We start from the raw sequence: 25,117 nt of genomic DNA on the forward strand, positions 1-25,117 counted from the left end.
CACAGGATGTGTATGTGATGTTTATATACATAAATTGCATTACACACATAAATGTGTGAGATCCATATACATATTGCATAGAGGAGGACTTGGAAAATTGTGCACTTAAGTATGAAAAGTGGTCATCTCTGGGTTGATATTATGAACTGTTCTCATTTTTGCTTATATGCAATTTTTCTATAATGAATGTATTGCTTTTAATAATTAAAAGCAAGCAAACAAGCTGGTTCACTAGGTCTTTATTTTCTAGGTCTGCCTGTTGTTTTGCCAGAAAAGCACAGGGAGTCCTTCTGCTCCACTAGTGGCAGAGGGCACTGTCTGGGCACAAAACATCCTTAGCAAACATTTTATCTTTGGAATCAGTGAGCAAAGTCAAGTTTACGTAGTAAAGCTTGACTGTAGAACCAACTTGGCAAGAATCAGAATGCTTATATGTAAGCCTTCAGTTAATTTAAAATCCTTATTGTGTTTTCAGCAATCTGCCTTATGATGTAACCACAGAACAAGCTCTGACATACCCGGAAGTGAGAAATAAACTGGAGGCATCCATCAAGAACCTGAGAAGGGTCACTGACAAAGTCCTGAATTCCATCATTTCTTCCCTTGATCTGCTGCCGTAAGTTGTACACGTAACAACATTCTTTGCTGAAAGTTCTTCAAATACTATGTAAAATAAACCCCTGTAATGAAGATAGTTTTCCCTCATATAGTACTTACTGTTTTAAAAGATTGCCTACATTTGCCTTCTTAATTCATAGCTCTTCTCTAAAGAGGGAAAAATACCTCTGTCATAGCCACAAAGCACTACTGAGTTATTATCGTCAGTGGAAGTCCTGTGATTCCATTTACCATCTCATTTTATGTTTAATTTTTAGGAAAACTGCTTCAGCTTTAGTTGACTGGAACAATTACTATGTGTTTCTTCCTCACTTAGTCTTTTTCCATGATTTTCTTTTGTCATCTGTTTTATATGTAGTTATGGATTGAGGTATATAGCCAAAGTACTGAAGAATTCGATCCATGAGAAATTCCCTGATGCAACAGAAGATGAGCTATTAAAGGTAGATTTTCAAGGATAATCTCACCATAGCTTCTCTTGGGGGTATAAGCTCAAATTAGTAAAATACCCTTTTGTAAAATTTTCCCCCATTTCTGACTAATTAATAATAAGCTACAGGTCTTCTATTTCTAACAACAATCAAGAAGATTGAATATGCTGACGTTAATTTAAAGATCTTACACATTATTGAAATTCTTTATTTTAGAGTATTTGGGGGACAATAAAAATAGCTTTCACCCAAAAATAATTTTAAGTATAGTAGTAATATGTGATTCTGTTCACCACCTTTACTAATGTCTTGTTAGGATTCAGATCAGAAAATGATCTGCTTTTTGGGAAGTGTAAATGAATAAATACTTCCAAAAAAAAAAAAAAAAAACCCCAAATAACCTAAAACTCTTGAATTTTCTTTCTTAAAAATGTCATTTTCTTCATCATTCCAGATTGTTGGAAACCTCTTGTACTATCGGTACATGAACCCAGCCATCGTTGCCCCTGATGGCTTTGATATCATCGACATGACAGCTGGGGGCCAGATAAATTCTGACCAACGGAGAAACTTGGGCTCAGTGGCCAAGGTTCTTCAGCACGCAGCCTCCAACAAGCTGTTTGAAGGAGAGAATGAGCATCTCTCACCTATGAACAATTATTTATCAAAGACATATCAAGAATTCAGGTGAGAGGTGCCATTACTTTTGGAGAAACTTTACAAAATGGTAGGCAAGAATTATGTATGTTTTGTTCCCAGAGCTTTTGTTTTCAGAGGTGGGGAGGGGCATGGATGGAGGGAGGTGCCCCAGGGGTCCATGTTCATTTATTCCACTGGGGATGGAAAGAGGAGGGAAGGGGAAAAAACAGGCAAGGTTGCTTTTGCCTGGTGTTCCCCATCCCAGCCCCACCCCCAGTAGCCCTGTAATATCAAGTCATTCCCAAATGTATGATTTCCGCTGTTGATATAATGGAATACTTATTCTTCCTGCTATGATACAGACTTACAGTACTCAAAAATTAAAATAGCTGATTTCTGCTTCGTTGAACTTACAAGGATGTTTGGTTTTTTAAAAGATGTTTCCCAATTGGGAAGGACTTGCCCTATCCACATGAGACAATAGTAGGAAACTGATTAGTTTGATTTTGAAAGGTTGGGAAAATCCCATATTTTGTTGACAACCATGTATGACTATGTTCTGTTCCATTCTCTAATGTTTAATTATCCACTTAAGATTTAGGTCTGCGGACTTTATATGTTTTTCCAAATTATGTTACTAATCATCCCACGTGGTCGGGAAAGGAGTGAGTCCAGTGGTAAGATTCACTCACCCTGGTGCTCTCTGAGGACGCACATTCGTTTTGGCATTTGTTTCATTCTCTTGTCTACCATTCAGTCTGCAGTTCGTAGAATTATGAACGTAAATTTGGTCTCTTTCGGTCCTCACTTGGAAAATGATACTTTTCCCATCCTCAGCTTTCCTTTCAGTTTTCCTCCGGGTTTGTGACCCATCCAACAACAAGGGTAGTTCATGATCATTCATCTCTATTTAGAATTTGTGGGTCTTGTAAAAAACTTCTCCCAAATCCTTTCACTGCTAATTGTAGTTTTCTCACTGATTAAAAAGACAATATTCATTTCCCACATTTCTTACAAACCCTAACTGCTTCTTTAACTCTTAGGAGTAATTCCAGGAAAAAGGAACTATCAACCATCTGTGTTCCTAGCCCTTCCTCATTTAAAAAGAATCAAAGCCAAAAACCTCCCCTCTCAGCACCTCTTAAATTAATCTTCTTTCCTCTTCCACTCTTATTTACACTTGAGATATCAGAGCCGAAACATTGCAGGAAAACCTGTTGTCATAGAGGATTGAGCTGCTCCCACCCACCTCCAGCAGGGCTGACTGCTCCGTGACCCCACCTCATCTGGGGCTGGGAAGGTAGAGGCCATTTCTGATTAGCCTTGGGGGCCCTTGGGAGATACACCAAAGATGACCTCAGGCATATGAAATATTTGTGACTTTATGGAATAAAACATATACTCTGCATGCGCAAGGGTTGTTTGGGCAAAAACTATCTGGGACTTTTTCTAAATTACAATCATAGCACACAAATGGTTTCTCTTGATCTAAATTTGCTATAGAAGTAAAATATCAAACACATAGGGACTAACTACTGGAGGAATGGTCTGAATTCCCATTTTTATCAAATTGGTAAAAAAAAAAGCTTCAAAGGGTTGATAGAGCTTTGTAGTCCCAGAAGCTTGTGTCAAGTAAAGTAACAAACTTGATGAGTTGCTTCCTGGGTTGTATTCTCTAGGATAATTTAATTCTCATTTTCATTTAAACTTCTGCCCACATAATTTGATCTGCCCATAATTTGATCATGCTGAGTCACAAGCAGGGCCCAAAACCCTTACTGTTCTCAGATCTGTTTGAAGACCTGGCTCCAACCTTCAGAAACATGGATTCGGCTTTCACAGTCAGGAGCCAATCTGGAAGATGCCCTAACAAGTCCCCCGAGGTTTGGGGCGGAGAACAAAGTACTCAACCATCTTAGAAGATTTCCTATTTTGATGAAGCTGTTTAACTCACAAATTTGACTCCATTTTAATTTAAGATTTTTTTTCTTTTTTAGGAGATATTTCAAAGAAGCATGTAATGTCCCTGAGCCAGAAGAGAAGTTCAATATGGACAAATACACAGACATGGTGATGGTCAACAAACCAGTCATTTATATTTCAGTTGATGAAATCATCAGCACGCATTCAGTAAGTGGAAGCACAGCAGGGTCTTAGGAAAAAATCCGAGATTCACACATCTGTTATTTTGAAAATACTTAGTCTCTACAGGATTTACCGTAAGCATGTGCTAGTGTTCATATTTTCAATCCTAAGAAACCTCCAATTATTCATTCCCTGACTCTTGTACATTAATAAAAGTCCTCCAAGTAAGAGAGAAAATGTTACTGTATTAATTTAGACTGTTATTCATCAAGGAGAAATAATCTGTTTCTTTCGGTAACAAGAATTGAAAACAGAATCCCATCCTGGGAACATAGCTTGTGACTAATTTGTTAGGTTGGAAGCAGATGTAATGAGGGGAAATATAATTGCAGGAAGGACTGTCCTGTTTACTGTCTGCCTCAAACGAGGAGGCGTCCGCATGCAGACACGCACAGCCAGCAGCACACTCGCCAGGCTGTGACACATGCTTGCCCTTCACCTTTTAGGAACATTAGAATGTCAGAATAATAGCTCTGTTGAAGGCAATATTTTCAGGGTAGAAGCTGGCCTACCTCATCCGTTTCCAGAGACAGCAGCTGTCCTGTCGCTTCAGAGAACAAGAACATACATTTATCCATCTTGCTCATTTTGTTCTTGTCTCTAATTTGTTTTTCCTGAAGTTCAGTCATTCACATACCACCCTCCTGGGTTTTGACATGTCTTTATGTCACCTCTATTACTTAGGGTCTTTCTTTGAATCAACTAATCTTTTTTTAAAAAACAACTTATATTTTTTGCTCTAAAACAAAAACTAGCGTGTCTTGCCGTAAACAGAAACCATAAAAGTAAGTAAATGTAATGAAAACAGAATTATTATATATAGTTACTTCCTTGAGGTGTTGCACCTGAGGCTTGCTCTCCCTTTGTTAAAAACACAATTAGCTTCATGGAAGCATTATTCACAATAACCAAAAGGTGGAAGAAACCCAACGAATGAATCGATAAACAGAATGTGGGAGATACACACAATGGAATAGTATACAGGTGTGGAAAGGAATGAAGTCCTGATACAGGCTGCAACATGGATGAACCTGGAAGACATCATGTTGAGTGAAGTAAGCCAGACACAAAAGGACAAATATGTATGACTTCTCATATGAACTACCCAGAATAAATAAGTGCACAGGGACAAAAAGTAGATTACAGATTATCATAGGCTGGGAGTGAGGGTGGGGGTAGATAGAGAATTATTGCTTAATGGATACAGAGTTTGGGGTTTTGGAAAAGTTTTGATAATGAAATGAACTGTCACTGAAGTGTATACATGACAGTGGTTATAAGAAGAAAGTTTGTGTTGTGTATGTGTTATCACAGTAAAAAGAAAGCACAATTAGTAAGTGTCATGGAAGTGTTAACGATAAGTCAGCACTAACTGGATACTCTCCTTCACTAATCTTAAAGATTAAAAGAGAATGAAAAATGCAGTAATCAAGACAGTGAGGTACTGGAATAAGGAAAGGCATATAGATCAATGTAATAGAATTGAGAGTCTAGAAATATACCCATACATCTATAGTCAGTTGATTTTCAACAAACAGTGCTGGCACAACTGGATATTCTCATGCCAAAGAATAAAGTTGGTCCTCTGCCCCACACCGTATACAAAAAATATGCTCAAAGTGGATCACAGACCTAAATATAAGAGCCAAACCCATAAAGCTCTCAGAAGAAAATATTGGAGTAAATTTTTGTAACCTTGGATTAGGCTATGGTTTCTTAGCTATAACACCAAATTACAGGTGACAAAAGAAAAAAAAATGATATCATCAAAATTAAAACCCTTTGCGCTGCAAGCAATGCCATCAAGAACATGAAAAGATTACCCACAAATGAGAGAAAATGATTGTAAATCATATATGTGACTTGTACAGAGAATAATATATAAAGAACTCCTAGAACTCAGTAATAAAAAGATAAATAGCCCAATTTAAAAATGGGCAAAGGATCCGAATAGACATTAGATATACAAGTAACCAATAAACACATGAACAGACATTCAACATCATTAGTCATTAGGGAGATGCAAATCAAAACCAGAATGAGATACCACTTCACACCCACTGGGAGGGCTAGAATACGGAGTCTTCTAATAACAAGTATTGATGAAGAGGATGTGGAAAAAATGAGATCCCTCATACGCAGCTGGTGGGAATGTAAAATGGTGCAGCCACTTTGGAAATCAGTTTGGTAGTTCCTTAAAATGTTAAATCATAAGTTACCATATCACCTAGCAATTCCACTCTGCTATATACCCAAGAGAAATTTAAACATATGTCTGTACAAAAAGTTGTACATGGATGGTCATAGCAGCATTTTCATAATAACCAAAGAGTGGAAACAACCCAAATGCCCATCAATTGATGAATAAACAAAATATTGTATGCCCATACAGTGTAATATTATTAGGGAATAAAAAGGAAGAAAGTACTGATACATAGCACAACAGGACTGAACCTTGAAATCATTTATGCTGTGTGAAAGGAGCCATTCACAAAAGACATATTGTATGATTCCATTCCTATGAGGTGTCCAGAAGAGGGAAATGAAGAAAGTAGATGGTGGTTTCCAGGGACTGGGAGGGAGGGGGCAAGGAAAGAATGACTGCTAATAAGCACTTTTTAGGGTGATGAAAGCATTCTTTTTAGAGTGATGAAAGCATTCTGAAATTAGTGGTAATTGTTCAATCCCATGAAAATACTATAGACCAGTGCATTATTGATGAGTGGGATGTGAATTATCTCTCAATAAAGCTGTTTAAAAAATAAAATAGCAAGAGAATCAAAACGAAACTAACTTTTATCATTATGATTCAGAGTTTTTTAAGATAGTTGTACCAGACAACTAAAATTATGTCATACCAAAAGTAGCAGTTCCATACTTTGAAGACATTGTTTTAATTCTAAATGCAAACACAAATACCTGTCCTTCATGGTTTTCCCCACCAGTGTTGCTGCTCCTCAAGAGTTGAGGGTTTTCCCTAGAGTTAAGAAGACTCGAGAACTGACTGACTCTGGCAAGGGACCTTAGCAGATGTTACTGACCTGTGAGCCTCTTTTGGGATTGTGAAAGTGGAAACCACCCAACCCTTCCAAGACTCAGGCCAAGGAACCAAATGGGCCTTTCTCTAATCCCTCTCCACAAAAGGTCTTCAAAGCCAGATCAATTATAGTAGCTACTGGTGGTGACTTGTCTCTAACAGCTGTAGTGTTTGATCACTACATTATTTTTCTCTGAAGAAATATGAAAATACTCTATGAGTTTGTTATCAGTATTAGCCAAAACACTTCTGCTTTATTGTAGACTCTCTGCCTCACCTTTGGCATTGTCTGTATAAAGGTCGAGTAGAGCCTGGGGGTTAGATGGGGGGACACTACCCCATGGCAGATCTTGCAAGATCTTGCTGAGAGAGGTTTATGAACACCTCTCCCAACCCTACAATTTCTTGCTATAGAGTAACCACTCCCCTTTGAGATAAGATAAAAATGGTCTCTGTCAACCCCTAATTCTAATAAATGTCAGACTCAACTTTAAAATTCAAACTATCAAAAGAAAAATATCAGGAAAAACTAGAAAAGGAACTATGTAAATATGGTGGCATTTGAGAATTTACTTTTCTATCTTTGTGTGTGTGTGTGTTTTCCATTTATAGCTTCTATTAGAACACAAGGATGCAATTGCACCTGAGAAAAATGACTCACTGAATGAATTGTTGGAGTTGCTGGGAGAGGTACCTACTGTGGAATCTTTTCTTGGTAAGAGCTGTTCCTTATCTTCTTGTTGTTGGTTGGTTAGTTGGTTTTCCCATCCTAGATCAAAATTAAAATTTTGAAATTTTATTCTTGATCCTATTTAAAGGACAGTAACTATACTAGCCTCTTATTACATTGAGTTATGTAATTGTTAGTATCCGAGTTAGTAAAACATCTTGATATTCTTGTAGGTAAGCTCAAGAGATATTAAAAATGATTTGTTACCCTATATCTTAGAAAAAGAAAAATCATTAAAAATCCAAATGTATTAGAAAATAAATTCCTTGCTGCGTTTTATTAATAGTTTTCTCTTTTATTCATTTGAATAGCAGAACCCATTTATTCAGCATTTTTAAGATGTGTCCCATGTTATTTAATGTTTTGATCAAAGATTAAAAAACCACTTTAATGAGAATGTGCTTTTTGGCAAAGACCATGATTGTCCAATTATTGAGCATATCCTTCCCACAGAACCATTATCTTACATCATCACAATGAGCAAATCAGAAGAATAATGTTCCTGTTTTTTCTACAGGGGAAGGAGTGGTTGACCCCAATGACCCTAACAAGGAAAACACACTAAGTCGACTCTTAAAAACTGAGATTTCCCTTTCCTTGACAAGCAAGTATGACTTAAAGGATGGTGAGGCTATAGATGGACAAAGCCTCAAGATAAAGTAAGTCTGGGGTTTAAAGGATACCTGCCTCCAGTTACATACTTTACACCAGGCAAATTAAAATAGGACTACATTCCCAAATAATTCATTGTTAAATGTCTGAATATTGACTTGCATTATGCTTATCCATCAAGCATCTAACCCAACAAAAATAATAGGCTTTATAACTTAGGAGGGAACTATATATGATATAATACTTTACAAAGCCTCTCTTCTTCCTGAGTATTCCATGTAGCAATTTGATTCAGTTCCTTTAAAAATTCAGTGATTAACTCAGTCTGTGAAAGTCCTTAGGTAACTGAAGGGAAATATCTATTTAGAGTGGCCAAAATATTAATTAGGAAATAACACGAACTAAATTTAATTTCCAGTATAAAATGATAATGTAAAAGGCACACACATGATATGACATAGTGATATCATCTGTTGTCCTTCTTTCCTATTAAACTAACCCTAGCTACGTTTACTAGCTTTGACTTACTTATACCCTACTTCCTACCCCAAAGGATTTCAAATTAAACATTCATACATAATACATTATTTTTTTTTCCATCAAGACCTCGTAGATATTCCACATAAGTCCTTTATACACAAAGTAAGAAAGAGAATGAGATACTTGACAGAACACCATAAATCAAAAACAAGTGTTCACCAAATAATACACAGTTTTCAAGAACTCATATAAACAAAAGGATGCATATTAAGCACCGAACAATTCTATAATGGGGTGAGGTAAAGAATGGAAGTGGGAGCAAAAAGAAATAACTTTTAAAAAAATACTTCCAAGCTACCTAACCTGAGTTGTGAAGTTGTTTTCATTTGTGACAAGAGCTTTCTGTCTTCCGATTGATGTGCTTCAGACAAGATTCATTTCCATATGATTTTTTTCTATCTAGATACTCTACCCATTGAAACTGCAAAAAGATCTTACTCAGTGTGTAATGTTGCCACGTGAGGCTTTGTTGTTGTAGTTGTCCTCAGATCATCTAACTCTCCATTCATTCATTCATTCATTCATTCATTCACATAGCAAATGTTTTGAGGACATACTCTATGTTCAAGGCACTGGACTTGGTGCTGGAGATAGAGCAGTGAGCAAGACAGAAAAATCCCCTGCCTTCTAAAGATTTGAATTCTAATTGTGGAGAGCAAAGCTCAACTGTAGGACAGAGGCCAAACTGCAGGGCAAGCACGCATCCTTGACCCCACAAGGCTACCAGTGTATTTGCCCTCCAAGAGTTGAGGGCAGTTCCTTCCAACTACTGATGACAAAGTCAGGTTGAACTTGCAGGGAGACAATTTAGGGCAGGGAAAGAGACAAAAGGGGGGAAACTGAAATCAACTCCCTAGATTCCTCTGAGTAAGTGCTAGTTATAAAGGTAACGGGAAATACAGATAGATCCTGTGGTTCTGTCATGGAAATTAAGTTAGGCCAAGTAGCCTAGGATCTCATAGCTTTGTCCTTAGAAGTAATGGGAGGAAATATTTTCATAATTGGTTTTCTGTTATTTGAACATAATTTTCAAATATGCATTAATGAAAGGCAGCCATTGGAATGGAATAAAATATCAAGCAATCTGAATGGCATATTCAGATTTACACTTCTTTTTGAACAAGGGTTTCCATCATTCTGAATTCTTGAAATTCATGTTTTTAAAACAAAACCATAATGCATAATGGGTGCAGGGTCTCTGGGTAATGGAAAAGTTTTAGTAAAGATGGTTGGTGATGGTAGCACATTGTGAATGTGATTAATGCCACTGAATTGTAAGTTTGGGGAGTGGTAGAGAAGAGAAAATTTATGTTGTAAACATGTTATCACAGTTTCAAAAAGAGAGACACTAAAGAGACAATGACAATATACATGATCCTGCACTGGATCTAACAGCAGAGGAGAAAATACCCAAAAGGACATTATTTGGACAGTTGAAAAAAATTGGAATATAGACTGTATGCTTTATATCAATGTTAAATATCTTGAACTGGATAATTACACTTAATGTGGTTACTTAAGTGAATATACTTGTTTTTAGGAACTATTCATGGGCGTATCAAGTAAGTTAGACGAGCATGATGTGTGCAACCTACTCACAGATGTTTAGAAGATAAGATAGAATGATACAACAAATGTGACAAAAGGTTGAAAGTTGGTAAATCCGGTCATCCATTAGGAAATATATTATTTATAAAAAAGTATTATTTTTGTAGGATTTTTTTTAGCTTTTCCTTTAAGTTTGAAATTATTTCAAAATAAAAAGTTAAAAAAAAAAAAAAACAAAAGTCTAAGTTGGACATGTTGGGAGGAGCTGTGTCTTAGGGAAACCAGGTTTGTAGGCCTACCTGCCTCGTCAACTAGCTGCAGCCCTTGCTGGGCGTCTCCCGGCTTCCCAGTGCATGCTGGAAGCACACTCACTCACTTTAATCATCATGCTCACTAGGGCCAGTCGTTTAGTTTTGGTTTTTGTTATGATAAAATACAAGACATAAAATTTACTATTTAATGATTTTAAAGTATACAATTTAGTGGCATTCCTTGCATTCATTGTTGTGCCACCATCACCACTATCTAGTTCCAGAACATTTTTGTCACCCCAGAAGTAAAGCTCATACCCATTAAGAGGGTCACTCCCCATTGTCCCCTAGCAACCACTAATCTGCTTTCAGTCTCTGTGAATTTGCCTATTGTAGATATTCCTTGTAAATAGAATCACTTAGCATAATGGTTCATTCATGATGTGGCATGACTTAGTACTTGATTTCTCTCTATTACCAAATAATATTCCATTGTATGGCTATAACACATTTTATTTGTCCATTCATTAGTTGACGGACGTTTGGGTTGTTTCTGTCTTTTGTCTGTTGTGAATAGTGCTTCTATGAACATTTGTTTACAAGTTCTTGTTTGAACATCTGCTTTCAGTTCTTTGGGGTATATATCTAGAAGTGCAATTTTTGGGTCTGTGGTAATTCTACACTTTTCTGAGGAACCACCAGACTGTCCTCCATGGCAGCTGCACCTTCTTATGTTCCCACCAGCAATGCATCGGGTTCCAATTTCTCCACATTCTCACCAACAGATTATTTTCTGGGTCTTTTGTTTTTGTTTTTGTTTTTGTTTTGGAGGGGGGATGTTTGTTGATTAGTTTTTTGCTTATAGCCATTCTAGTGGGTGTGAAGTGTATTTCATTGTGGTTTTGATTTGCATTTTCCTAATGGCTAATTATGCTGAGCATCTTTTCATAAGCTTGTTGCCCTTTTGTATATCTTCTTTGGAGATGTTTCGATTGTGTTTGTCTTTTTGTTGTGTTTGTCTTTTTGTTGCTGAACTGTGAGAATTTTTTATATATAGTGGATACTTGACCTTTATGAGCTACGTGGTTTGCAAATATTTTTTCCCATTCTGTGAGTTGTCTTTTCACTCTCTTGACAGTGTCCTTTGATGCTCAAAAGATTTTAATTTTCATGAAGCTCAGTTTATGTTTTCCTTTGTTGCTTGTGCTTTTGATGCCATTATTTAAGAAACTATTGCCCAATCCAAGGTGATAGACATTAATCTCAGTGTTCTCTTCTAAGAGTTTACTTTTAGCTCCTACGTTTAGGTCTATGATCCATTTTGAGGTAATTTTTGTATGTGGTGTGAGGTCCAAGTTCATTGTTTTACATGTGGCTATCCGGTTGTCCCAACACAGTCTGTTGAAGATCCTGTTCTTTTTCTATTGAACAGTCTCAGCACCCTTGTTGAAAAAACAATTGACCATAGATGTATGGGTTTATTTCTGGACCTTCAGTTATATTCCGTTGATCTATATGTTTAACTTTATGCCAGTGCCACACCGTTTCATAACTGTAACTTTGTAGTCAGTTTTGAAATCAGGAAGTATGAGTCCTCCAACTTTGTTCTTCTTTTTCAGGATTGCCTTGGCTACAGGGCCTCTAGCAATTCCATATAAATTTTAGGATCAGCTTTTCAATTTCTGAAGAAAGGTCATTAGGTCAGTATTTTAATAGAAGTAATAATTCATTACTTTCATAGACCTTTTGGGTCTAACAGGCCCCTCTGGGCATATCTTGAGATCTTGCTGTTGGCTGAACACTTCACTAAGCAGCCAGTGATGAATGTGGATAACAGCTTGTAAAGAAGATTGACCAAGTAGCTCTCCCTGAACACAGAATGTGGTTATTACCCAAAGATGCAATAGAGTCATTACCATGATTTTAGCCAAGCCTTTCTTCTGTGTACATTATACTTCCTTTAAAACGTATATCTGAAAATCTTGACACTTGAGATGACTGCAAAGTATGGCATTGCAGGGAGCCTGGAGACCAAATAGTCTAAGTCCTTATCTTAGTTGAAGTCTAAGATGATGGGAAGCCTGTAGCTGGTTGATGATATACTTTAAGCTCATGGGTTCTATTTCTTTGATGTTCCATTAAAATCCATTTTGAAATAATCATTTGAAAACTTTTATGAGAAGACTTTTCTTCAAGCTAATAAACCAAATTCTTGACTCAAACTTTAGAATTCTTGAGACTCATTAGAGAACCAAATTTAACTAAAAATCAGATGGAGTTTCAGACATTGTGTGAAGTAGACTAATATGAAATGCAGAGCAGATGGGATGGGGAAAATATCTGGCTTTTCTGTATCAGAAAACTAGTTTGCTTCCTTGTTAAACAGGTTCCATATTTAACTTTTAGAAATGCCCCCTTAGCCTTAATTACAGAAGTACTAGCTTTCCAGTAATGAGTCACTTATTTTTATGGGGGTCCCTGCAGTAGCAGAATTTGAGGCAACGTTAATACTTAGGCTTGTAAATTTAATTCCATGCTGGTCTCGTGATTCTTACCCATTCAATGGGGAGGAAGATGATAGCAAACATCTATGTAGTGCTTACCACATACCAGGCACTGTTTTAAATATATGTATGTTTGCTGTGTAATACTCTCAGCAACCCCAACAGGTGAAGGTTATTACCTGTATTTTACAGATGAAGAAACTAGGCACAAAACATTAAAAGCTTTTCCTGGGTCTTCCAGCTAGTAAGTGGAGCAGAGAGTCAAACTCAAAAATCTTAAATCCTCCAGGGCCTACACTCTTGATTACAAGGTTTCATAACCCTTTGAGGGCAAGGTCATTGCTCTTTGCAATGTTAGGAATCCTAGAGTAAATAATGAGACCAATAGCAGAGCAGACGCTGGAGCATCTTTCCCAGCCAAAGAGAAGGAGTGACTGACAGATGCAAGGGATGCGAAGGGCACATATTTGAGTAGGAAGAAACATTTCAGTGCTATTTCCTGTCTCTAATGTTTGTGGGATAGGAATTTGGATATTTATGGGAGGGATAATTGCCATTATCCCAATACTATGCTGCATAGTGGTATTTAAAAAAAAAAGCCTGATGGAGGGGTCCAAGGAAGACCTAGAATTATAGTCTCAATCTGTCACTTATTAGCCATCAGACTCTAAGCAAGTCACCTTAGCGTTAGTTTTCTTATCCATAAAATGAGCAGGGAGAGAGAGGAGGAAAGGCTATGACAACAAAATGGAATAATGCATTAATACTTTAAAAGTGATAAAGAAATACATGATTGGAAATCTCTCTCATTGTAACTTACCATTCACTTAAAATATGATAGCTTTATGGCCTTTATTAAGTTTGTTTTTCCATGAAAATATGTGTTTAAGTGGAAGGCAATATTTGTGGTTTTTAATCATACTTAGCTGCCTGAGTGCTTAAGTTGTCATCTCCTACGAATTCTTTTCCTCTCACATGATTCACTTTAGGGGTCCATTATCCCAACTGAATGATTCCTTTGCCTTTGATCCAAACTGGCAGGAGCACTAAATGGCAAAATTGATATTTGAGGTCTGGTGCTAAAAATGCGTTAACCATATTACTAGAATTTTTAACTACTAGATATATTCCTTAGTTTCCCAAATACTAATTCCTTTTTTTTTATTTTTTTATTCATTTTATTGAGATATATTCACATACCATGCATTCATACAAAACAAAGCATACATTCAGTTGTTTACAGTACCATTATATAGTTGTGCATTCATCACCAAAATTAATTTTTGACATTTTCATTACCACATACACAAAAATAAGAATAAAAATTAAAGTGAAAAAGAGCAATGAAAGTACAAAAGAACACTGGGTGCCCTTTTTTTTTTTTTGCCCCCATTTTTCTACTCATCCATCCATACACTGGACAAAGGGGAGTGTGTGGTCCATATGGCTTTCCCAATCACATTGTCACCCCTCATAAGCTACATTTTTATACAATTGTCTTCGAGATTCAAGGGTTCTGGGTTGTAGTTTGATAGTTTCAGTTACTTACTGCTAGCTATTCCAATTCATTAGAACCTAAAAAGGGTTGTCTATATTGTGCGTAAGAGTGCCCACCAGAGTGACCTCTCGGCTCCTTTTGGAATCTCTCTGCCACTGAAGCTTATTTCATTTCCTTTCACATCCCCCTTTTGGTCAAGAAGATGTTCTCCCTCCCACGATGCCAGGGAGTCATATTCCATGTTGCCAGGGAGATTCACTCCCCAGGGTGTCAGATCCCATGTAGTGGGGAGGGCAGTGATTTCACCTGCCCAGTTGGCTTAGCTAGAGAGAGAGGGTAATTCCTTTTTAACCTTGGGCAAACTGTAAACAGATGACAGATGGGGTGGCTCAGGAATGCTAAGGGTCAGAGTAAAATGACAGGAACAATGTGACCGGAATGGCCAGACCTAAGAGACCACACCAGCTTACAAGTGCCACGTGTTCTCATTTCCCAACAGCTAGATTTGAGCATAGCTATGATGAATTAACTCCCAAGTGTGAGGAAAACTAATTCTTTTACTTTTCTACTTCTTTTTTCTAAATTCTTTCTCAGAGTTAGATACCTCCTCATTCAGGGAGAGCAGAGTTCTTGGTTTGCTCAGCCTGGCTTCCATATTGTTTAATCAATCATGAGCCAGTACTCTAAATCTCTACATCTCATTGATTTATGCTGGTTGGATCATATCTAGAAAAATGTGTTTGTGTTGGAGTGGGGAGGAGACATGTCTTAAAGAGGAAAAACTGAAAAATGAGGACTATGAACTCTACAAATCGTGTTGTGAGGAGGTTTAAGGAATTCAGTTTCATTTGGGAAAAAAGGAAGGTAGTAGAAAAGGGGATAGGGGACACCATCCTATCACCTCTCTCTGGGTTTGTGAGAGGCTGTGGAAGAGAAATTCGACTTGTTTTCTGCAACTTTAGGAAGCAAAGCATGACCTTTGCCTAACATTTTATATCTTAATTGCCTCATTTTAAGATAAGGGATTCGACTGTGTCCCAAAGGTCCCCTCAGTCATGAAGTTCTACGACTAACCAGGACAAGTGAGTAGCCATCCCTGGAAGGCAGGCCTCTCTGAGTGAACTTCCTGTTTAAAAATGGAATGTCCTAATGCTGCATTCTCCAAAAGAAATATAACGTGAGCCATACATGGAATTTTAAAACTTTTTGTAGCCAGTGGCCACCATATTGAGCAGCACAAATTTAATGGTTGTGTGGCTGCTTACCATGGACCAGACCCCAGCTGAAGGCCTTACATTATCTGTTTATTTAATCCTTGCAGCAGTTCTCTGAGATTCCCATTTTATAGATAAAATTTACAGGATGATTTAGTTTGTATGAGTCCACACAGCTACTAAGCAGTAGGATCCCAGATTCGACCCTAGATCTGTCTGGCTCCAATATCCCTGGCCATCAGGTCAGGGGAGATGGTGAGTTCCCTACCATGGGGCTGGATGATTACATATATATAGGATATCCGGAGTCGAGTTTTGGCGATGAATTCCACAGGCCTGATAGAAAGTAGAATTCCAAGGGAAATGGGCTGTATGGGCGGTTCATAATCCATCAATTACTGAACAAATAAACTTCTTTGTCCCCAGTCATTTGATCATTAGATAGCTTTTCTGAAGAATACTAGCTAAGGGTTTCCTGGAAGCATATATCATAAATAGTTCCTAGAATTTTGCTTCGAGTAAGAAATAGTCACTGTGTTTGCTTTTAAAATCATCCAACGCTTTTATTTTTAACTCGATGTTCCTGTTTAATACATTTATAATGATGTTTGGAGAAGAAGTGTGAGGAGGGAAACAGTGCATTGCTCTCTAAACACAGTCATCCAGCTATATTTAGCTGTGTACCCATCTTTGACTCTCAGCGAGGTACTTTGCTGTGAATTCTCAGACAGCCTGTAAATCCCCAACAGCAAAGGGTCACAGGGCCAGAGGAAATGGGACTCCAAACGCTAGGGAAAGGACAGAAAGGAAGCTACACTGTAACCATTCTATTCGTGAAGACTCGTAACAAATAGAAAGTGAGAAAAATAATGTTTACAGATGGTTTGTGGATTTTTTTTCCTATTTTCAATAACCATATATTTGGAATTAACTTTTACAGTTTCCTGTGTCATTTGGGAGCAGTTGCCCTTGTGCTTTAAAATGCGAAAAAGGATTTTGTTTCCAGTTTTCATGGTGTGTGAACATTTCCTGCTGCAGTTTGGGAAGAAAGTGATTCACATAAGGCTTTTAAGAAAACTAAACTGAAAGACAATATGATAAGAGAAACTTCAGATAGCAGTTAGACCTGTTTGTAGTTTATGACATTTCCGTTGGTTGGAAGGGAAGCTGTTTTCACTAACACTGTTCTCACTTTATGTAAAAGTGAGCAAACTCAACCATTACCTTTTATGTTAAAATATTTTTACGACGTGTTCCTCATCCCTAATTACAATGAAATGGCCAATTGCAAGAGTAAAAAGAGACTTGAAGAAACATAAGATTTTAGTGCTTCAGAGGAGTTTTCCATCTCTTAACTTCCTACTGAGCAACTCATCTGTTTGATAAGGACCCAGCCCTATTCATTAGTCCCTCAGCCAGTCCGAAGGTCATTGAACACCTGTCCTCCTAGCTTCTGTGTCAGTCAGCATCCCAAAGCCTCCACAGCCCACGCGGGCCTTCCACTCCCACTGGTCTTCAAATTGTTTCATAACTTTTTCATGGCAGGAAAGGTAGCAGTTGGTCTGGCTCCTAAAGGCTAATGTTGTACTAAGCAGGCTCAGAGGTGTAATGTTATTAAAGAAGGAAAGAGGGATATTAGATATCATCCCTGCACCCTCTACAGAAACAGTCCATATCAGCAGCACTTGTGTCTCTTGCCCAGCAAAAAGGAGTCTCGGTCTAAAAAGAAAGTATTTAGATAAGGAATCTTAGGACATACCTGTGCCCGTGGTTATTAATGACAATATAATCCTACCTCCTCAAGCATGCAAAACCCGTACTTTAATTATTAAGTGTTCACAAACTTTTGGGAGCACTGAATTTCTGCAAGAATGCTTTATTTTAAGGAATTATCTTTGAAAGCTTCCTTTTTGCATATGTTTGTGCACCAATTCAGAAGAAGCAGGCTTTTATGCATCAGGACTGCTGTCTGAGAGTCTGTCTCTCCTTTATTTTGTAAGGACCAAAAAGCTGATAATTGATGTGATCCGGAGCCAGCCAGGGAGCACGTTGACAGAAATCTTAGAGATGCCAGCAACAGCACAACAGGTAATTTGTCTTTGTAAAATAATAAGTACAGTGGATATGAGTTTATTTTCGTAATAAATCTTCATGCCAAATGTTTACTGTTATCCCAGAGAAACTTTATCTCACATAGTTTGGCAGTAAGGAATTTTATCTATTACTCTGCTCAGCTGTACTCAGCCTTATATAAACATGGAGTACCAATGAGAATGAAAGAGAAAATTCAGCCCCACATTTATGCTGAATGTAATTTAATCCTGGACTTGGAAAACAGTACTGGGTCTTCCAAAGCCTCAGAATGTTCAACATAAAATTTATTTATCACACAGTGGTTGGGTGGATAAATCAGTTAGGAGATAGTTCCGGTTAATAGGATGTAGAAAAACGCCTTTTGTATTTTATGTATTTGCTAACTGAAAGAAACAAAGTATCATACATTAAAGCTGTTTTCCAAATGCTTCAGAAATGAATGTCTGGAGTTCATTGGGTCAAAGCATCATATTGGTCTAAATAACTGAAGTTTCATAACAATTTTACATTCAACTTTTTATCAACATCTTTTAAAATTCATCATTGTATAGTTCGTTCTGAATTAAGTTAATTTCGATGTTGTTTTTCTTTTAGTCCCAATAATGACTACTCCCTAAAGAAAACAAAATTATCTAATTAGTTATTTCCAGTAGAGATGCACATAGTTTTCCTAAATCATTCTTAATTTAATCCATTGCCAAGAAATCATTCTGTCAGTTTTTAATCTTAAAAAAACGAATTATCTGATATTTATTAATGGGTGAATATTTTCTAAACAATGTTGGTAGAATATCAAACTAATTTACTGTAAAAGACTTTTAGCCCTTAATGAGTGTTTCATTTTTATTGCCCTACAGTGACTAAGAACAGACTGCTGGGTTCGGGTCTTGCTGGACACTTCCTAGCTGTGTAACTCTAGACACTTAGAATATTTCTGAGCCTCAGTTTTCTCAACTATAAAATAGGAATAATAATAGTAACATCTTCATAGATGAGAGTAAATGTGTTAAGTGGGTAAAACAGTACCTCGCACACATAACTGCTCATTAATGGTTGGCTGCTACCATTACCATTTACTGCTGAATTTATAAACTGTCTCTGTGTCCGTAATGTTACTGTATCTGATAATAATTACATCCTTAGATCTCATCAGTTGGGTTAGGCAATTGTTTAACACAGTACAATGGCCAGTTCACCAGTATCTTTGTATTATTGTTTTCTTGAACAAGCTATCAATGTAGTATTCATTTATTTGACATCACATATTTGGTAGCTTATATGTCAGAATATTCTTATTTCCTTCAGTTCAAAGAAACTGCATGAGTTTTTCAGAGTTGGTAGTTTGAGAATGAAACCACTAGCAGAATTTCAGTCTCTGACACTTCACTGTTGGATTGGCCTGTAAATCTCCAAAAATACAGCTGATGTGTGATAAAGTATAGTTGGGTTCTATATATTCAGGGTTCTCATAGCCACATTTTAAGGTATAATCTAGGGATTGAAGCCCTTCCATCCAAGGGAATTCCAAAGAAGCACTTGAGCGATATGTCCATTACTATTGTGATTTGTCACATAGGCAGTTAATCAGCTATTTACAATTTTGCCCAAATTAGGCCTGCCATTTTTGCTATGTTTCTCAAAAAGGTGAAGTAATTCTTTCCCAAAGAACTACCTCAGAACACATGAAAAACATGTTCTGGTTCTAGTCCTTTGGCTTTGGCTTTGGCTTGAGGACTTCTTTAATTTTGACATTAACTTGCTTTCTGTGGCTTCTGAATATGTGAGATTAGGGGTCAGAGAAAAATCAACATCTTAATATTCCTTTTTCAGGAAATAAATCACACCAAAGACATGCTGAACCGTGAGATTATGGATTCCAAAACTCCAGAAGAAATGAAGCATGGCCAATTTATGATTGAAGATACTAATTTGCCTCTTGAGCAAAAGAAGAGGAAAATCCAGAGGAATCTTCGGACATTGGAACAAACTGGACACGTGTCATCCAAAAATAAATACCAAGACATTCTCAATGAGATTGCCAAGGTTTTTGGAAACAGTATTCATTCTTCTTCACTTAGCAGACATTTGCCAATCATCAGTCATGTGTTGGGCACACTGTGAGACAACATAAGGAATTCTTAGATGTATACGTCATGGTCCCAGCCTACAGATTTTCAAAAGCTTTAAAAGCAGTTGATGATGACTTTTAATAGAATAATCACAGCTCCCCCAAGTCATTAGGACAGTTGGAACTCTCCAGAAAATAAATGATGTGCAGGAAATGTAATTGACAAGTTTCTACACCTTTCAGTGGTGTCTACTAGTTTTCCAATGACACTCTTAGGAGGTTCTCTTCTGAGTTGTCTTATAGCCCATGTGCTCTTAGGACCTGCCATTGAGGTGGGGACTGTATGTCCCTGAGAACTTGTTTAGCCTAAATGCAGACTTAAATGTTACTTTCTGTTTTCTCATCCATATTTTTACACTTGAGAAACTTTCTGAGAAAAGGATCTCAAATTAGTCCAAGGACAAAGGAAACATCACAGGAAGTGACTGAGATCTGCTTGTCAAGGATAAGGAAGTATATATTTAACTTAAAAGGACATTTCATCTTTTTTACCCAAACATGCATCTTAATATGGGTCTAGAAGTTAAAGGCATTTATGCAATCAGAAAAAAATAAAGATGCCTGCCTTCTGGGAGTACACCCAGCTTCATTCTTCCATAGGAATTTAATAGTCAATTCTGGCAGTAGGCTTATTCCTCTTAGCCCAGAGTGATTCAAGGGAAATGACATTTCTTTCTATACCTTTGAGTGGAAAATATTTCTTTTTGGGAGTATGGAGTTAGAAAAATTGATGCTTTTGCTTTTTAAAAAGAAAAAACTGTCATGAAGGCGTCCATCAAAATTAGATTATATTTAATGAAGAATATTAAGGTTGTGTGTGTAAAGCTATATATAATATGTAAATATATATAAAGATAGATGTAAATATATAAAAAGATAGGTGTAAATATATACAAAGATAAATGTATAAAGAGATACAGATATCTATCTACATGTCTACATCTGTATCTATCCATGTATAGCTTTAGATTTCTGGAAACGTGATTTTTAATTAGTCCACAAAGGAAAAATATTAAACAGCCAATATTTTCTTAAACATTTTCATAACTTGCCAATTAGAATTACAAAAACATTAATCCGATGTCTGTAAGCTTAAACTTGGCATAGCCCTTATACTCTGTAAGGAACTTTATATTCTAGGAACGCTATTTAAATGCAAGTAACAGTTATCAATATTGAATCTTTTCAGGCACTCTTGAGAGCCCACTTGTTTTAGTAAACCTTGAGAAATATTGGCTAGATTAAAAAGTTTGCCTTTTTAAGCTTATTTCTAAAATGAATGCAGCAATTACGTGTAAGCCTTATCAGTGTGAAGTTATTCTTCAAAGGAAATGTTGAAAATATTCTGAAGAAATTGCATGTCTCCTGGCAAAATCTTTTGTGCCCCTTTTAAACATTCTTTTTCCTTAAACTAATTGTACGATTATTCTAAAACTACTTCTTTGCTTTTCCATCAAGAAAAAAACTAAACCTTAGCAAGTCTCTTAAAATGAAATGTGGACAGTTTCCAGTTCTGAAGTAAAAAAGGATGGGGACACTGGTGTTGAGAGATTAAAATAAGGTGAATGAGATAAACTACAAGTTAAGAGTCACAAATAGTTACTACTTGATCATCTTCTTGCCCCAAATTGACAACATTGTAATACAAATTTCTGCTTAGATTTCATATCATAGCTTTTTCTTATTGTTTTAGGATATTCGAAATCAAAGAATCTATCGTAAGGTTCGAAAAGATGAATTGGCAAAACTTCAGCAGACCCTGAATGCACTTAACAAGAAGGCGGCATTTTATGAGGAACAAATTAATTATTATGATACCTACATAAAGACTTGTTTAGACAACTTACAAAGAAAGTAAGTTAAAGTAGTGTCATGTGGGTTTGTAATGTCATGATTTATAAGGGCTGTCAATTCTTCTACAGTCCCGAGCATTTAGGTCGGGTTGGGTTTAGAAGCAAACCTTTTGCCTTATTTTATAATAAAAAATTAGATGCTCAATTTTATTGTTTGCCACTGTGAACTAAGAAGCCAGAAATGAATTTAGAAACTTTCTAATTCCCCCTCAGCACTGGAAGTAAAGTGGCTTACTCTGTTATGTTTTAAACAAGTAGCATTAAGACTTGGGGAAGCACTTTTGTTATTCCTTTTGTCCTTTTTGTCAAAGGTGTTCTAGAAACACTATTATAAGGGTAGTAAATGGGAACTCTGTATTTTATGTATTTATGTATGATTTTTCTGTAAACCTACAACTTCTCTAATTTTTAAAAAAAACTGCTCATTTTGGGAATGTTTATAATAAACACTATTTTATATACTTGATAAAATTAAATAATGCCAGATATTTGTTAATTGTACAGAACGAGAGTGGCTTAATGATTTTAAATTGCTTGTTGATTTTTAAAAATCATTTTTGACACAAAGGGCAAAATTTGGGAGTTCTCTCTTATCCATTAGCATATAAATTATAGATTTTCATATATAATATAGTCACTATTAATGAATGGTCTTTGCTCATAATTATTCTTATCAGACTAGTCAACATTTAATCAAGTCTTATTTACCCATTTAATTAGTTTTAATTAATACTTTCAGATAATTCTTCTGTAGTCAATTTGGCAGCAGGAAATGGTGCTATATGGAAAAATCAATTGGTTTATTGTAGAAGATTTAGTGAGGGGAAATAACCAAATTTAAACCTCATTTATTTAGGCTGCACTGATTCTGAATTTGCATTCATTTACTTGGGGCCAATAATTTACTTTTACACTATAGCTGGAGTTGAGGGGAATTGGTCAAGCTAATTTTCAGTAGAAATCAGACTATTAATGGTTTGCTTTACTTTTTTTTTTTTAAAATAACTTCAAACTAACAGGAAGTTGCAAAAACAATACAAAAACATTATATAGAACTCCAGTATACCCCATCACCCAGATACCCAAATTTACCAACTTTTGGCATTTTATGACATTTATTATCTCATTCTTTCTATCTATCTGTCTGTCAAGCTTTCTGTCCGTTATCTAAAGATTTGAGAATAGCTTGCATACATCATGCTCCACTAACACATAACACTTCCAGGTACATTGCTTGAGAAGAAGGACATTCGCTGTGTAACCACCTTAAGTATAGCTAACAAATACAAGATCTGTCACATTTATTTAGAGCATATAGTCCATATTCCTGTTTTTTCAGTTGTCCCAGTAATGTTGATTTGCTTTACTTTTTATCACAACTAATTTAAGGCATTTTACACAAGCTCTACAGTCATGCTATCTGAATTTTGGTTCTGATTCTCTCTCATATTTGTATGCTCATGAACCAGATCAATGAACTTCTCTGAGTCTACATTTTCTCATCTTTAAAAGGAGGGATTAAGGGCACCAGCCTCCCAAGTACTGTTATGATAGCTAAGTGAAATACTGTGTGGGAACAGGATTTGTTAACTACAGAGCACTATGGAAATGTTAATTCTGTAAACGTGAAAAAATAGTTTGTAAATCACTTAGAACCATGCCATCCACAAGTAAATGTTTGTTAAATCCATTAAGCCATCCTGTTGCTTGAAAAATAGCATTTCCCTAAACAGTTGAGTAGCAAGGTTGTATCATGTAGGGAAAATTGTCACCTACTATCACAAAATAAAAAATTGTACATTTAATGCCACGTGGGCCAGGTCTGAACAATGGTGTGCATTTTAGGAATGGTTCATTATACTACTAGAAACAGCTGAATTGAGCATGATGACAACATATGGTTTGTTCTTATTTTGTCAGAAATACTCGGAGGTCAATTAAACTAGAAGGAAAGGGAGAACCCAAAGGGCCGAAGAGAGTGAAGCCTGTGAGGTATACCGCAGCAAAGCTGCATGAGAAGGGGGTCCTGCTAGACATCGAAGAACTCCAGACAAACCAGTGAGTGTGGCCTCGAGGCTGCAAGGACACTCATGCCATCTAATCGTTCCCATAACATCTGACTCTCGTGTCTTCAGTTTCCTGTGGCCTTTGAATAGAGCTTTGTTTGGCCTATCAAAGCTTATCCTTGATTGCAGATGACAAGGGACAAAAGCATGTATAGTAATCCCTAGTCTTTCCCTCCAGAATCTTGGGTTATTGGTCATATAACATGCTGGTCATCGAGTGATTGTGTTTCCTACGGCTTGTCCAATGTGTTCAGATTTGTGAGCCTCCCATGTTCCCTCCAAAAGAAAGAATCGTAGCATTAAGAGTGGAGGACTGTTGTCCACATTCGCAAAACAATACCTGTCTTAGTTTCCTAGTTGCCATAACAAAGTACCACCTACTGGATGGCTTCAAACAATAGAGAATTACTGTCTCACAGTTTTGGAGGCCAAAAGTCCAAAACCAAGATGTCACAAGGTCCATGCTTCCTCTGGAGTAGGGAAGAATCTGCTCCATCCCTCTCTCCTGGCTTCTGGTGGTGGCCGGTGATCCTTGACATTCCTTGGCTGGCAACATTTAAATCTCTGCCTTGGTCATCATATGCTATTCTCCCCTCTGTGTCCAAATTTCCTCCTCATATATGGACACTAGTCATTTTGATTAGGGCCCACCCTAATCCAGTTTCTTTAGTTATCTTAACTAACTTCTCCTGAAATGACCCTATTTCCAAATAAGGGCACATTACCAGGACTGGGAGTTAGGACTTAAACATTTTGGGGAGACAATTCAACCTATAACAGTATTTTTCTGATTTCAAAGCCACAGACTTTGTGTGCCAAGCCATCCCCACTCCCCCACCCCCTGGGTCAGAGCCATTTTCGACAGTGCCCTATGTTAGTGCATATATGGGGAGGGGAGGATGCAAACCCTGCTCCATAACCTCACACCAGGCACCAAGTGGTTCTCCCTTTTAAAGGGCTCATAAGCCCCATCTTATTGCTTCCCCACCCTGTTGCTCCCTCATCCTATTGCTCCTTCATCCTTTGTCTCAAGTAAAGCCAACCTCACTGCCCTCACCCCACCTCCAATTCCCGCCTTCCTTCAGGGCCTGGTTTCTATCACATTTATCTCATGAAACTTTCTCTTGACTATACCAACTCAGAGAAAACACTTCTTCCTCTTTGAACTTTCTATGAAAGTTCTGAAATATCTGAAATATTCAGTTGGCC

The 25,117-nt window shown here is 36.9% G+C and overlaps 1 protein-coding gene across 1 annotated transcript in view; it reads left to right on the forward strand.

The window, feature by feature from the left end:
- Window positions 1–25,117, forward strand: part of IQGAP2 (IQ motif containing GTPase activating protein 2) — a 311,908-nt gene that overhangs the window by 281,666 nt on the left and 5,125 nt on the right. Inside the window, exons 25-34 of the mRNA XM_037801784.1 lie at window positions 476–616; window positions 977–1,061; window positions 1,504–1,736; window positions 3,686–3,818; window positions 7,483–7,585; window positions 8,118–8,259; window positions 17,768–17,855; window positions 19,692–19,904; window positions 21,683–21,843; window positions 23,763–23,900. Of these exons, the coding sequence (XP_037657712.1) occupies window positions 476–616; window positions 977–1,061; window positions 1,504–1,736; window positions 3,686–3,818; window positions 7,483–7,585; window positions 8,118–8,259; window positions 17,768–17,855; window positions 19,692–19,904; window positions 21,683–21,843; window positions 23,763–23,900 (1,437 nt within the window). The remainder of the gene's footprint in view (window positions 1–475; window positions 617–976; window positions 1,062–1,503; window positions 1,737–3,685; window positions 3,819–7,482; window positions 7,586–8,117; window positions 8,260–17,767; window positions 17,856–19,691; window positions 19,905–21,682; window positions 21,844–23,762; window positions 23,901–25,117) is intronic.

The sequence above is a fragment of the Choloepus didactylus genome, chromosome 13 (genome assembly GCF_015220235.1).
Source record: "Choloepus didactylus isolate mChoDid1 chromosome 13, mChoDid1.pri, whole genome shotgun sequence".
In the NCBI taxonomy this organism is placed as follows: domain Eukaryota; kingdom Metazoa; phylum Chordata; class Mammalia; order Pilosa; family Megalonychidae; genus Choloepus; species Choloepus didactylus.